At 42.3% G+C, this 15,525-nt stretch overlaps 1 protein-coding gene across 1 annotated transcript in view; it reads right to left on the minus strand.

The window, feature by feature from the left end:
* MAP7 (microtubule associated protein 7) overlaps positions 1–15,132 on the minus strand; it is a gene marked incomplete at its 5' end in the record, with an annotated part of 169,736 nt that extends 154,604 nt beyond the window's left edge. The window contains one exon of the mRNA XM_079716922.1: positions 15,066–15,132. Coding sequence (XP_079573048.1) covers positions 15,066–15,132 — 67 coding nt within the window. The remainder of the gene's footprint in view (positions 1–15,065) is intronic.
* Between the last annotated feature and the right edge of the window lie 393 nt (positions 15,133–15,525).

A 15,525-nucleotide genomic window follows, 5' to 3' on the forward strand; every position in this document is an offset into this window, starting at 1 on the left:
GAGGCCCACTCTACAATTTCTGCACCTGCAGCTTGCAGGCCTCCCTCCTCTCTTACCCACCCACAAATTAATGAAAACGTACTGTGTGAAAAACTCTGGGGAAGAGGGGATAAAGGTGAATAAGATATACAGGTTTCCCTTAATGGCACAATTTATTATGGATGGCTCACTGTGGCTACATGACTTGAGAGATGAGATCTAAAGGTTTGGAGTGAAAAGCAATTAAGTATAAACCAATTCAGTATATTACTTTATGGACATTTTAAGGAGAACGATAGTCCTAAGTCTTTAGGTCAGTAAAAACATACATCATAGTAATTTGTCGTGGGCAACATGACCAGAGAGAAGATTTTTGTCATGATTTTAAAGACACTGACACGTTACTGTTGGTTAAATTTAAACAGGTTTTACCTGCAGAAATTCTCTCACAAATAACCTGCAATAACTTGACATGCATATCCTTTTGAACACTTCCTTATGTGTAAATTAAAATGTTTGTTGCGTTCTCCAAGAATGTGTCCGTATATTTCTGTACCTGCAGTGTAGTAAAGGTTTAGATGAAACCCCACAATTATAGTGGCATACTGTCACGTACGTTTCAAGCAGCAAAATAAACAGTGCAGCTCAGGAAAAAAAAAAAAAAATTGGAGAAGCCAAGAACAATGTGTTTCACACTGTACTGAGACTTGCCTCCAATCCTTATCCTTTGCTGCTTTGCTGCTCTTCCCAATTCTTTCTCCTAAAACTAAAACTGACATCGATTAAGATTTTTTTTTCCAATTTAGGAAGGCTTAATAACCTCGTTTTACCTTTAGATTAAAATTTTCTCTCTTAAAAAGTAATCTAAGTGTTTTGAATAATTCTGGGGCAAACCCTTGATTTTCTTTCTAAGGGTCAATGTATCACAGTCAGGGTTCTCCAGAGACACAGAACACAGAATAAAAAAAAAACAACAACACAGAATAGTACTTTTGGTTCTGTGTCTCTGGAGAAAAATACATAAAAAGTATATAAAGAGACTTATTTTAAGGAAAAATAGCTGCTGCGATTGTGGAGGCTGGCAAGTCCAAAATTGTAGGGAAGGTCAGTAGGCTAAAACTCAGGCATGATTTCTATATTATAGCCTTGAGGCAAAATTCCTCCTTCTCTGGGGAACCCCTGAAGGCCTTCAATGATTGGATCAGGCCCCCTAGATTATCGAAGGTAATCTATTTTACTTAAAGTCAACTGACTGTAAATGTTAATCATATCTGCAAAATACCTACCCGGCAACATCTAGCCTAGTGTTTGACCAAACAACTGGGCACTGTAGCCTAGCCAGGTTGACACATATAATTACCATCTCGGTCAGTGACCCCAGAGAGATCTAGACACTCTGTCCCACACTGAAATCAACATGCTGCAAATGAAAGCATGCCAGTCACAGGTTTATGTGTCAATGATCATAACCTTCATTGAAGAGGCCGGATACTATCTACTCAAATCGTTTCCCAATATTGCAATGCTCTGTTAAAATAATATTCATAAACTGGGGACAGGACACCTCAGAGTAGACCTATTAAATCCCCTTATATATTTTCACTAATGATCTCTCACTGAGAAGCCAATACCGTTTGGCTTCAAAGCATCAAATAAACCCTTTTTATCATTATAAGAACTAAGCAGTCTGGTTGTCTCAACATTAAATGGTTTAGAAAGTACAGATAAGAAAGTTAAAAGAAATCCTTCCCACGGTTTCGATTAGAAGAAACTATAGTATGTAGATATATGGATGAGGGGGTGGTGAAATAAAACATGTTTTTCATGAGACGGTAAATGAGGTACTAAATTTTATACATTTATTGACTTATTTGTTAACTAGAACCAACTCTGACTAAAGAAGAATTATACAATTCTCTGGCATAGTTCTGAAATCAACCTAGAGGAAAGAAGTGACTAAACAGAAATGCTAAATTATATGATCATGGTGGGTAGATTTGAGGTTTGGTCATTTTCATTCAGTGAAGGCCCAAACTGAAAAGAATTAGCACACCCATTGTAACTGTCAGCAACCAACCAGAACACCAAAAACCTTAATCTAAAGTATACAGGTAAGAGAGAAATATACTTGGGGTTAGCAAGCCCAGAAGCTTTTAATATTTGCAACTGCTAAGCAAAAGATGTCCCTAGTGCAACAATAATCACTTTTTAAAAAAAGATATGAAGCATTAATTTCCATGTAGATACTACTAGCAACCCAGTTCGTTTTTTGGTAAATACAGCTTCTTTTAATCTTGCCTGACCTAGGGCCATCGAGATTTTAGGGGGCTCTTATATAGAAATAAATAACATCTCAGAAGGATGAACATGTTGATAAGGACACTTAGGGTGCCCCAAACCTCATCTCTAATACCTTTTACCTTTCATATTCGTGTTCTAAGCCCTCGCTTTAAAACTCACGTAAACTTCAGACAGGCAGCTGAGGAAGGATTATAATGCCAAAGACTTGGCGAACCTCCTAAACCACCACAAATGGACCATTTTACCTTTTATCATAAGGCAAAACGGCTACACTTCCACTGTTGAAGATACTAAAATCTTTGATGTGTTTAAAAAAAAAAAAAAAGGCTGTTCCAAACACATGCAATATTGCAGTAAAGGAATCAAAGTCATAATAAAAAATCTCTCCTCCCTCCCCAATTTTTTTGCTGGAGATAGTACTAGCTGGTTTCCATACAGGCAGAGAGGAAGAGACTTGCCCTGAAACCCCTAAACCAAGAAGCACCTCCCCTTAGAGCCCAGAGTCAGGCTGCTTCCAGCCCACTGGAAAAAGACCTTGTTCTTGTTTTCTGTTTACAAATAAGAGGAGGGTGGTTTTTGTTTAGTTTGGTTTAAACCAGAGCTGTTTGTTTTAAAAACAATTGCAATGATGAGAATTGTTCCATGAACATGTTTCCAGATAGGTACATGAATATAGAAAACGATTTGCTCTGTACAGCAAGAAGTCACTGCACACTTCACAGCTAGTGTGGCCCTCGACTTCACAGGTGTCTAAAGGCCGTACGCCGAGTCCTACTTCTGAAACAGGAGCCAGATGTAGAACAAACACCCTTTTTCTCCTTCCTTCTGACATTCTGTGCTCCTCCTCTTCCAAAACCTTCTTCAATGAAACCCTGCCCGCCTCCACGATGACATGTGATTCTAATCACATATATGGTTTAGGATTTGTGTTGCACAAGTTGGTGGATGATTGGGACCATTTTTTTTTTCCTCCATGCTCAGCGAGTAGCAGGCAAACGTTGAACCAGATCGGTTTGTAAATAAATGCGAAGACATTCTCAAAGCTGACTACTTCGGTTACAGCTGGACCACCAAGAATTCAATCAGAAATGCCAAACTAGTGTTCTTTCCTGTGAGGATTCATAAGATTATGGGGTTTTTCTACTCAAAGGCATTTGCCCTCTCATAGGTCTCCTGGACTAAAAATGGCTCCAGCTCCCTTTTCTCAATTTATTTTAACACTTCCTTTCTACTGTAGAGCTATTTCTTCTACTTGTATTTTACTTCCTGATACTCTGCCGGGGACTTATGCAAAGTCACTGTACAAAGCATGTCGGTGTATCTTTTTATATACACAACGAGGGCAACTTCACAAAGTTTGTGAAACTTCTCACGAAAGTTTGTGGAAGGCAAGCTGTATATGCTTCGTCTCTTTTGCTCGTAGAGAAACATTCAGTGAAGTGACAGTGACTTGTGACGGAAATAACAGACCTGGCAAGTGCATCTTTTTGGTTTAAAAAGAATGCACGTCCGTCTTTCATTTAAAGTGCAATAATTCTGTAGCACTCATACTTTAAGAACTTAAAACTTAGAACGATAATATAGTAATAAAAAACACTCTTGAATACCATAAAAATGAAACAAAAGTAAGGCAAGAAGGGCTGGCCTGGGCGTCCAACTCAGTTACAACACAATCCACAAATCTCACAGGCCAGTGTGTAGCAAGCTACTACTGGAAGGTTCTGTGCATCATTTTGACAGGTGGAAAGCACCATTGTGCTTTGATGATGCTTCCCATACCTGAGCCAAGCCAATGGCCCTGTGATCACAGCTGCAGTCAGGCCTAAATCAGCATTACATTTGTATTCCCATTACGGAGACTTACAATTATAAATAAAAATTTGCTTAAGGGAGAAATTTAGCGTGCCAGGGTACGTCCACAGTTTCAGTGACGCAGTACCAATTCTTGATAATCAGGACCACAATAATTATAACACTTCATGCTGATGCTGTGTCAGGCACTTATCTACATATGTTACATGAATCAACTCATTTAATCCTCACCCTGTGAGGCTGGTACCACTACCTCTGTTTTAAAAAGGAAGAAACTGAGGAAGACGAATGGTCAAATGACTTGCCCAACATCCCTTAGGTTGTGTGTCAGGAGCGGGGAGGAGATTGCAACCCAGGCGGCCAGACCCCAGAGTCCCAGCACAAAGTAATAGTTTAGCATTATCCCTAAAAAACTTGGTAGTCAATTTTTAAGACCTATAGCTTCACACGTGCTCAGTTTCAGTATAATCTTGAGGGGGGAAAAAAAAAGAATTAAAGATACTTTCTCCAGGGATCACAGCCATTCCATCTCCCCTACTGCCCTTTTCCTTTTGGTCCTGGATTTTTACAGCTGTGCAGACGCCAGCTGCAAGGAGGAGAAAAGAGGAAACCAGTTCTGCCAAAGGTAAGCTCTCCCTGGAAGGGCTTCAAATCACAATGGATGGCACCACAAAACCTCACAAGCACACACAAATGCAATTCAGAAGTGCATCTAGAAGTTCTGACACACAGAGCCAGAGATATTCATGTGAGGTGATGTTCAAAGCCATAGACGTGAATAATACCGTTGAGAAAAAATGCAAAGTGAAAAGAGCAGAGGTTACCAGACTGAGCCTTCGGCAGAGTAATATCTCATGAGGAGAAAGAAGAGAGGCGAAGGAAGGAAAGTTTAGCCCAGAGGGTATTAGCGTCAGTGCAGGCAGAGGGCGGAAGGGGAGAGCATCACGGCGAAGGTCAGCCTTGTGTCAAGTATTTACAGACAGAAGAAGCAAGGGCTGGTCTCCAAAGCCAGGCATCTGGTGATTAGAGTTCATGGGTCACCATGAAAATCTCTGGGAAAAGTATATAATTTTCTACAAAGAGAACCCTTTAATTATCTATCCGAAACTGACCTTTCCTTGTTTTGAGGAGGAGGAGGAGGGAGAGGAAGGCAGTGTAACAACAAAGCAAAGTAGACAAAAAGAAAGCTAACTACCTAACATTTTGTCTACCTGAACATATTCAGACATAAAAGTGCATAAATATGTCCTGGAATATATGTGTACATAATACTTGGCTATTCAAGTGGACTCATACCCATATTCACTTCTACCTTTCCTTCAAAAAAATTTACTGGGGTAAAATAAGAGATAATGTGAGTAAACTCACTAGATTGGGGGCAGTAGCTGTTACGATTTTCCAGGTGGTTTTTATAAGATACACTCGACACCTCCAAATCAAACCGAAGGTCAAATGGAAGAGCACTAAATAGGACATGGATCTAAAGTAGTTTTCGACCTTGACTCCACATTGGAACCACCTGGGGAATTTAAAAAATACTGCCACCGGGCTCCCAACCCCTAAAGATCCTCAGATAATTGCCTAGGGTGCGGCGTGGGCATCCAGATATTTAAAAGGTCCCCAGGTGATTTTTCACTCACTGCCAAGATTGAGAAGCAATGATCTGAACCAGTGATGCTCCAGCACATGACCTCAATAATCGGTTCAACAACATAACCGTATGGCCAAGGAGAGAGCTATATTTAACTGAACCCACCAGGACTGTGGGGTGTACTAATTTAGAGCATCTACCATGAATAGAAACCAATCCAGGAGGAATGCAGGAAGCATGCAACCAGGCCCTGTTTGGTGTCTCTGCCACACTAGAGTCTGGTCAGGAGCTTCTGGGAAACAAAGGCCTGGATTAAAATCTTGAAAAGCAGCCCGGTATATTTACTGTAGTCAATTATGCACATTACTGCCACCAAAACAGGCCTTGTGTTGGGTTGTGGGAACACTAAAAGAAGGGGGGTTTCCTTCCAGAATTTCACCTTGGAATTTGAACTTTTCCTAGAATATAGCTTCTTTTCTACTTTAAACGGTGTCAGGGATACAAGTTTTATACATGGAAGGTTATGCCATAGTAAGTAGTAATGCTTGTTTACCAGAAAGCCAACTCCAAAAAGGAGGCTTTAATAGCATTAAAAAAGGCACAAAAGAAATTTTAACATATCCCAAATCTCAATACTCTATACTTAAATACACACAGTTTTACTAACAATGCTTGCAAAGCCCAGTTCACATATACCAAATGCATTTCACTCAGCTTCTTTTCTGCTTAGCTTTGCATCCCTGCATTCATCTGCACTATCTGGTCAGGTGTGTCAATTGTCAGCATTTTCTCACAATTCTCTTTCACAACTGCTTCTGTAGGAGCTTTCAAGGATGAGGAACTGTTGAGTGCAGTGAATTCTTGCTGTCAAAAATATATTACTTTTCAAATCAAAATTCAAAGTGGCACCTATTGAAAGAAAATCTTACAGATTTTCTCAACTGGCTATTTCTCAAATAAAGATGCTAAGGAGAATGGTAAACAAATAGAGAAAAACCATCTGATGCCATTTAAATTTGTGAACTATAAGTCAGAGCATTTTCAAGAGTTAATGAAGAGGGGACTTCACTGGCAGTCCAGTGGTTAAGGCTCCAAGCTTCCAGTGCAGGGTAAGCAGGTTCGATCCCTGGTCAGGGAACCAAGATCCCACGTGCTGCATGGCACAGCCAAAAATAAATAAAATAAAATGGGATATGGTTAAAAAAAATTTTTTTTAAAGAGTTAATGAAGAGGAAGAAAGCACTGACCCACTGAAGAGCTAGACAAACTTTAAAACTTGATTTTCTATGGATAAAGATGTGATTATCTATCTACATATTATATATATATCTACACACACACACATACACACACACACAATGGAATACTACTCAGCCATAAAAAAGAATGAAATAATGCCATTTGCAGAGCAACATGGATGCAACTAGAGATTATCATACTAAGTGAAGTAAGTCAGAAAGAGAAAGACAAATACCATATGATATCACTTATATGTGAAATCTATAATACACCACAAATGAACCTATCTACAAAACAGAAACAGACTCACAAAGAGAAGAGACTTGTGGTTGCCAAGGGGTGGGGTGGGGGAGGGATGGACTGGGGGTTTGGGGTTAGTAGATGCAAACTATTACATATAGAATGGATAAACAAGGTCCTACTGTACAGCACTGGGAACTATACTCAATATCCTGGGATAAACCATAATGGAAAAGAACATAAAAAAGAATGTATATATGTGTATACTGAGTGACTGTGCTGTACAGCAGAAATTAACACAACATTGTAAATCAACTATACTTCAATAAAAAGTTTTAAAAAACGGATTTTCTAGAAAAAAGTAAGCCTGAACATCATACACATTTAGCATATAGAACCTTAGACCATGCTCAGTGATTAAATGTCCAAAGACATTATCAAGACTTTTTACAAAGCTCTGCAAGTACACTTCAGTAACTGAGAACAGATACTAAGTACCGGGTTTGACAACATAAATTCTGCCAACAAAGAGTAATCCAGACAATAAAACAAATTATAGCATCAACATTTCCAGCTTTCTAACTGCAAAAAACACCAAAAAAGTTATTTCCAAATTCTGGAAAGCTGTATCTCAAGGGATTAGAAGACAGACATTAAAGAGGAGAAGAGAATTTGGATTGGCATGGGGTGCGCTGGAGGACAGCACTGCTGTTCATGGTCAACTTCAGAATGCAGACTCCACAAGAAATAAATACTATGGGGATTAAAAAGAATAAAGAAGCCAATGATATTAGAGCTACATAAAAACTCCACATTATACCCGGGCTCTGGGAGCAACTCTACCTCCACAAGTTTTCCTAGTTTAAGTGAGCATCATTTAGCATCCCTAAGGGCACTATTTTACTTTGAGGTGATTACATTGCTTTACTAAAAGAACTTGGTGAAATGGCTAAAAAACAAAACTAAACATGACAACATCAAGTGTTAGCAAGGATGCAGAGCAAGTAAGACTCACGAACATTGCACGTAGGGATGCAAGATTGCACAGCCATTCCAGAGAACAGTTCATCAGTTTCTTATAAACATACAGTTAGGGCTTCCCTGGTGGCGCAGTGGTTGAGAGTCCGCCTGCTGATGCAGGGGACACGGGTTCGAGCCCTGGTCTGGGAAGATCCCACATGCCGCGGAAAGGCTGGGCCCGTGAGCCATGGCCGCTGAGCCTGTGCGTCCGGAGCCTGTGCTCCGCAACGGGAGAGGCCACAACAGTGAGAGGCCCGCATACCACAAAAACAAAACAAAACAAAAAAACATACACTTACATATGAGTCAGCAATTCCACTCCCAGGTATTTCCCTTAGATAAGTAAGAAAAACCTGTCCATAAATGTTTACAGCAGCATTACTTATATCACCAAAGCCTGGAAATAACCCAATGTTTCTCAATGGGTGGATGGATTAATCTGTGGGACTTCCTTACAATTGGCAAACTACCACCAATAAATATTGATACACAAAACGCGTCTGAATCTCAAATGCATCATGCTAAGTGAAAGAAAATTCAGACTCAAAAGTCTATGTGAGAAGATGTGGTACATATATACAATGGAATACTACTCAGCCAAAAGGAATGAAATTGGGTCATCTGTAGAGACGTGGATGGACCTAGAGTCTGTCATACAGAAAGTCAGAAAGAGAAAAGCAGATACCGTATGCTAACACATATACATGGAATCTAGAAAAATGGTACAGATGAACCAGTTTGCAAGGCAGAAATAGAGACACAGATGTAGAGAACAAACGTATGGACACCAAGGGGGGAAAGCGGGAGGGGGGTATTAATTGGGAGATTGGGATTGACATGTATGCACTAATATGTATAAAATGGATAACTAATAAGAACCTGCAGTATAAAAAAATTTAATTTAATTAAATTGAAAAAACAAAGTCTATGTGTATGATTCCACTTTTATGACACTGGAAGAGGCAAAACTAGGATGGTGAACAGATCAGTGGTTGCCAGGCATTAAGGATAGGAGAACCTGATTGCACAGCGGTGGCATGAGGGAATTCTCTGGGGCAAGAGAACTCTTCCAGATCATTATCATAGTGGTGGTTACATGACTATACATTCGACAAAACAATGAATTGTATACCCCCTAAAGCAGTAAACTGTATGCAAATTAAAAAGGTTTAATTAGAAAAATTTCAAAGGGGGACTTCCCTGGTGGCACAGTGGTTAAGAATCCACCTGCCAGTGCAGGGGACATGGGTTCGAGCCCTGGTCCAGGAAGATCCCACATGCCGCGGAGCAACTAAGCCCTCGAGCCACAACTACTGAGTCCGCATGCCACAACTACTGAAGCCCACGTGCCTAAAGCCTGTGCTCCGGAACAAGAGAAGCCACTGCAATGAGAAGCCTGCGCACCACAACGAAGAGTAGCCCCCGCTCACCGCAACTAGAGAAAGCCCGCACGCAGCAACGAAGACCCAGTGCAGCCAATAAATAATAAATAAATAAATAAATAAATTTTAAAAAGAAAAATTTCAAGGATTTGACATTTTTTCGTTTCACCAGTGAACTCTATGGAGGGTCTTTTAAATTGGCTACCTTTACTTTCCAACTGCTAGTCTATTAATCACATAATCTGCTACATGCCCTGAAATGCCTCTTCTGGGGGTGATCAGTGACTACTCAGTAACCACGCCAATGGTTTTTTTTTTTCCTCTTCACTCTCTGAATCCTTGACCTCCTCGTCCCTCTCCCTTGGCAGGTATGGCATTGCTCAATTATGCTTTTCCTGACTTTCTGGCTTTTCCACCTTCTTTGCTGGTTCTTCCTCCTCCTGTGCTTGAAGTGTTGTCTCATCCCCTTTCCATTTTTCTTTCAAAACTCTCCTCACCCTCATGGCTTCAATCACATTCCCCTTATGGAATGAATCCCAGAGTTCCAACCTGTTTTTCTCCTTATTCCCATCCTTCCATGTGCCCATGAGACATTTCTACTTACACGTCCCCCTTGCATCTCAAATCTCCATGTTTAAAGCAGAGATTTTTCTAGTTCTCCTACCAAAACCAGGTCCTCACCATGACTGTTTTCACGCCACCCTTAAACCAATGAGCCAAACTTACACCTGGTGTATAATATTATAGGTCAACTTTTTACCTGCATCCTTTGACACATGCCTCTGCAGAATCGTGAATTAATCATTCTCTTCCCATTTCCACTGCCATGCCATGGTGCTGGCCCAATGCCTGCCCAGAAGACTTCTGCAGGAACTTCAAAGCCGGTCTGTATGTAGCTGAATGTGCCCTTCTTAAATCCCTCCTCTAGTCTACACTGCTACTTCAAAATGAGGATCACATGGGTAGAATACCGATCACCTCACTATCACCAGAGATTTGGCTAATCTGCCTGGTCATGCTTACGTTCCTCATACACTCTCCCCTCCCCCCGCCCCGTGATACCCTTCCCAATCAGCAAAAATCAATCAAGGGAATGACTTTCCTAGATGAAGGGACCATGCATTCCTAAAAGGCACAGCTGAGCTCTTCTCCTAGACTTGGCAATCAAGCTTTCAAGATCCATGGATAGAGAATTACCTAATTTATCGCACTTTATTAAAGATATGTTATCCTTAGGATTCATCAACATTTCCTCACTGCCTGCAGAATCATGTACTAACCTCTTAAGCTTGATCACTCCACAATTTGGCCTCCATGTGCCTTCATTCCTAATCCATCTTCTAGACTCTTTCATGATGAGCCTCATACAACTCAATATGACCAAAACTTTGCTCTTTTCCACATCTGCACCTTTATTTTTCTCTCTTTCCTCCATTCAACTTTATATGTCATTTACCCATTTTCAAAACTTAAATTACTATGCCCAGTATGTGTTCCATGATGAAAGACCACAGCTGGAAGTAATTCTTTCTTCACTTAACTCCTCATAACCTGCAATTATTTGTTTGTGAGTGATGTTTTCCTTTTGAAATCCACGGATCATGTCTTCATCAACCTTTCAGCCACCATAAAGCTTTATAGAAGGTACATATTTCTTGGTCAAATTATGCTAAGCCTCAATATTTTCAATTCTTATAACAATATAATGAGACCTGAGTTTTAAAAAATAACCCATTTCAAATGATTTTTTGCCATGCACCAGGAGGCAAAGATGTTAGATTTTTTTTTTTTGGAGAACATGCCAATACAAATTAGTGTCTCACACACACGCCTAACTAATGATATCAAATAAATGCACTCTCCTGAGCACAAATGCCTCGTCTAATAATACTTTCCTCCTACTTCACAAGATGCAAAGGTAAGAGCCAGCCAAAATATAACAGGAAAAAAGTTATATATTCACTTGGGATGAAGCATTAAAAGCTTTAGGACGTGAATTTCAAAACAATGAGTTTAATAACAAATTGCAGTCTGAACCCCATCTAACAATTTTTATTTGCAGATATTTGTAGACCCCGAAATCTAAGACCTTAAATGCCACCTTTTAATTTGGAAAAATGCAGTGAAGGGTCATGATCCAGATCACAAAAAAGGCCCATGTTCTTCCACTTCACTGCCTGCTAAAGAGAGAAAAAGCCCAATTCCAGGTTCTATGTCATTTTCCCCAAAGGAATAGCAACAGAATTCACAGATTATAGGTATTAACTTATTCTCTGTGCATGAAAGTGTGCTCTTATGAGTAAGTCAAAAGCAGCTTTAACTTTGGTCTTAATTCAGTAGGCTTTTTAAAAGGAAGTTATTAAATTGAGAAATTACCTCTGCACACTTTCACAGCTCTTGAGCACTAGCATAAGATTAAGTACACAAAGCCTGGGCACAGGCAATTTTGTGAATTTCAATCTTACTCAAAATAATAATTAAAAAAGGACTTGACATCCTCTAGTGGTGAAATTGAAAACTTGTTTCAAGTCAATTATTTTTCTCAGTGCTTGCCTACCTTTTGTTATTGAAATATATGCGGAAAGAACTGTTCATTCTCAAGAAAAATTTTTAAAAATCACCATAAAGAATGTGACTTGACTACCTTTGAGTAGAAAATATATACTGACAGAAATAGCTTTTAAATGTTGAAAGAAATATGATTTTTATATGCTACCTTTCAATATTCTTAACAAATGTCTCATTTTATAGGTCGTATACTGCCAATTTTCAACCCATCTTTGATACACATACATACATATGTATATAATTATGAACACATTACAGGTGTTTTTTTTATTATTATTATTTTTTCTGGTACGCGGACCTCTCACTGTTGTGGCCTCTCCCATTGCGGAGCACAGGCTCCGGACGCGCAGGCTCAGCGGCCATGGCTCACGGGCCCAGCCGCTCCGCGGCATGTGGGATCCTCCCGGACCGGGGGCACGAACCCATGTTCCCTGCATCGGCAGGCGGACTCTCAACCACTGCGCCACCAGGGAAGCCCTACAGATGTTATTTTTATAATCACCTGAGATTCTAAACTAAATTGCCCTAAAATTAGACCACAGTCTTTTCACAGAGAAAGAAAAACTAAGAGAGACATTTAAGAATGGGCCCTACCACCTAACAACCAGTTCTAAAAAGGGAATAAAATGAATCCCTCAACAAATGTTGCCATTTGAGGTGGCAATTTTCACCTGTTGATGGTAATAAAAGACAGAAATCCCCACCCCCCCCCAAAAAAAACCCACCTCAGTACAATCCTGTAATTCTTTAAAAAAATGACTTGCAGCATTTGAATGTTATAATGTGCAATATGTCCATAAGAATGAAGTACTACATTGAAGTCTGATATTCAGGTATAGGTCACATGTTTTAAATATATGGAAAACTTCAGAAGTTGTTAAAATTCAAGCAGTCCTCACTTGTACACTCAAAATATCGCTACCTAGATTTAAATATATATATATATATTTTTTCACCTTTCTTCTTTCTTTGACACCTGCTCACACAGGTGCTCTGAGCACAAAAAACCTTAATAGTAATCCAGGGCTAGAAAAATAGGAAAAAGATGTGAATCAGAAATAAGTTTTAGTTAAATTATAAAGTACAATTATTCGAAAGACCATTTATAAAATTTGTCCCTTGGAAACTGGAGTTTCTAGGTAGAGATGTGGAAGAATTGTTTTCTATGAAAGAGACGGCAGCCAATTAAATTGCCCTCTTCATAAAGAAAATATTTCACTGACAGCCACAGGGTTGATTTGTAGGTTAATTGTTAGAAGCATGACCAGTTCATTAGTTAACATGCTTGGGCACTGAATAAGCTAGTTTGTAGTTCACGTACATCTGAACAACTTGTTCACGTGCAGATTCTAGGAAGTGTTTATTTATTCATTTATTTGAGCAAAAATTACTGTGTACAGAAGCAGTTTCATTTTTCCTTTGTGGGGATTAGGCACCAAACCATTTATATTCTCAATGAGGACGCTGCGCTCCTGCTGCCCTCTCCTGGGGGACCGTAACCCTCAGCACCCGGCTTCTCAAGTTCCCTGAAAGCAATTACAAAGGCACGTCCTCTAAGCCACCCGTTCCCTACCCCAAACGAAAATAATGACCTGCCAATCTTTCAAACATTTTAAGACAAAAGAAACCACCCTACAGGAAGTAGCGTGACTTCAGAGTAAACAAGTTCAAGATTCCTTGTCTTAACCTCAGGTATTTTGGCTGGAGGGATTAAGTCTTTAGTCTTTAGGCGCCCAAACTCTACCTAGCAGAACAGAGACATCATTTGCAAATACTCTTATAGCTTTTTTGGACCTTTCACATTAAAATAAGCGTACCTTCTAAGTCAATACCTCTTTTTTGAGGGTGGGGGAAGTCTTACATTTAGATAACAATTGTTTCCAGTTATGTGTAAGCAGAAAACACAACACAGCTGGGGAGCCTGCAATTTGAATGTCTTTTTAAAATAAGAAACTGCCTCACCGCCCCCATCCCCCCCATCCCAAGTGCAGGAAGGTACCAGAAACAGTTTACTGGCCAAGAACAGAAGAGGGGAGTAGGAGAGAGGAGTGATCTGCAAGAAAAAACGATCGCGAGGGGGAAAATCGGCTGCAAACAGTAAAATGGGGGAGGGGAGGACTTAATGCTCTTGGAGATGTGAGCGCCTGCCCCTGCCTCTGGCGTGGAAGTTGGGAAGAGGGGGTTCCTTAACACAGCGCCCTGATGAGCCGAGCCAACGTTCCCGCCTTGGGTTGGTGCACGGACTAAAAACATGAACGCCGAGGACCCTTGTTTCAAGTCAACGAATCTCTGAGCCCCACCCCCCACAGCACCTGCAGGCCCCCATCATCCTGCAACCAGCCCCTGCCTCGCGACCCCAGATCTCAGAACTCTTGTGAGCCGGTCGTAACTGCGGACCCCAGGGCAGCGGGCGGGTACTGCTCACGCGCGACCATCGCGCCGGGCTACCCCGGCAGCCGGTGCGCCGGTTAAGGCCGGAGAGTTTGCGCAGAAAAGGGTAATCCTGCTAGCCGTACCAGGCCGAGGACTTTCCGGCTGGCGGTTTGGTTTGGGGGATACGATTTTCCCATTCAATTGAATCAGATCCAGCCCGGCAGGTGGGAGAGGAGCGGCCAGCGTCTCTCCACTTCCTCCTCCCGCCCGCGCTCCCTGGCGCGTTTCCACCTGTTTGGGTTAAGTCGAGCTGGAGCGCCAGAGGGGCGGCCGGCGAACTTGGGCGCTGGGGCCGAGCAGCCGACGCGCGGAGGCGGAGGGCAAGCGGGCTCCGAGCCGCGGTGCGCGGCGCGCCGGGCTGGCCTTTCCGGGCCGCGGCCGGGCGGGGGAGGGGAGCGCCGGCGCCCCGCGCGAGTCCCTCCCCCCTCGCCCCCTCAGGCCTGCTCGCTCTTCCCGGCCCGAGCCCGCCGGACCACCACCTGCCCCCGCAGCTCAGTCACCTGTTTCGCTCTGCGCAGCGCCATCGCCGCCCGTGTGGCGGTCGCCGCCAGCTCTCAGGTCCGCCATGGTGCTCCGGTGACGCTCCCGGAGAGCCGCTCCGCCCTCTTCCTCGGCTTAGCTCCCGCCGGCCCCCCCGCCTGACGGGCCCCCGGCCCACACAGGTGAACGCCGTCAGGCAAGGGCGGAGGAAGGAAGGAGCGAGCGCTCGCGAGCCCGAGGCGGCCTGGGTCCGGCGCGCGGGCGCGCCCCCTCGTGGGCAGGTGCGGCGTGGCAGCCACTCCGACCCAGGCGGCTGGGTTTCCGCAACCAGAGAGGGGGCGGAGCCAGGTACCTGGGCCGCGAGCTTCAGGCCCGGGCTGCCCGCACCTCGAGGTCTGGAGGCGGGTCGGCGACGCTTGGTGGCGCTGGGAACTGGGACGGTCTGAGGATCAGTCAAAGTGAGGCGAGAGCGTGCGGACA

Source organism: Hyperoodon ampullatus, assembly GCF_949752795.1.
Source record: "Hyperoodon ampullatus genome assembly, chromosome: 12".
NCBI classification, from domain to species: domain Eukaryota; kingdom Metazoa; phylum Chordata; class Mammalia; order Artiodactyla; family Ziphiidae; genus Hyperoodon; species Hyperoodon ampullatus.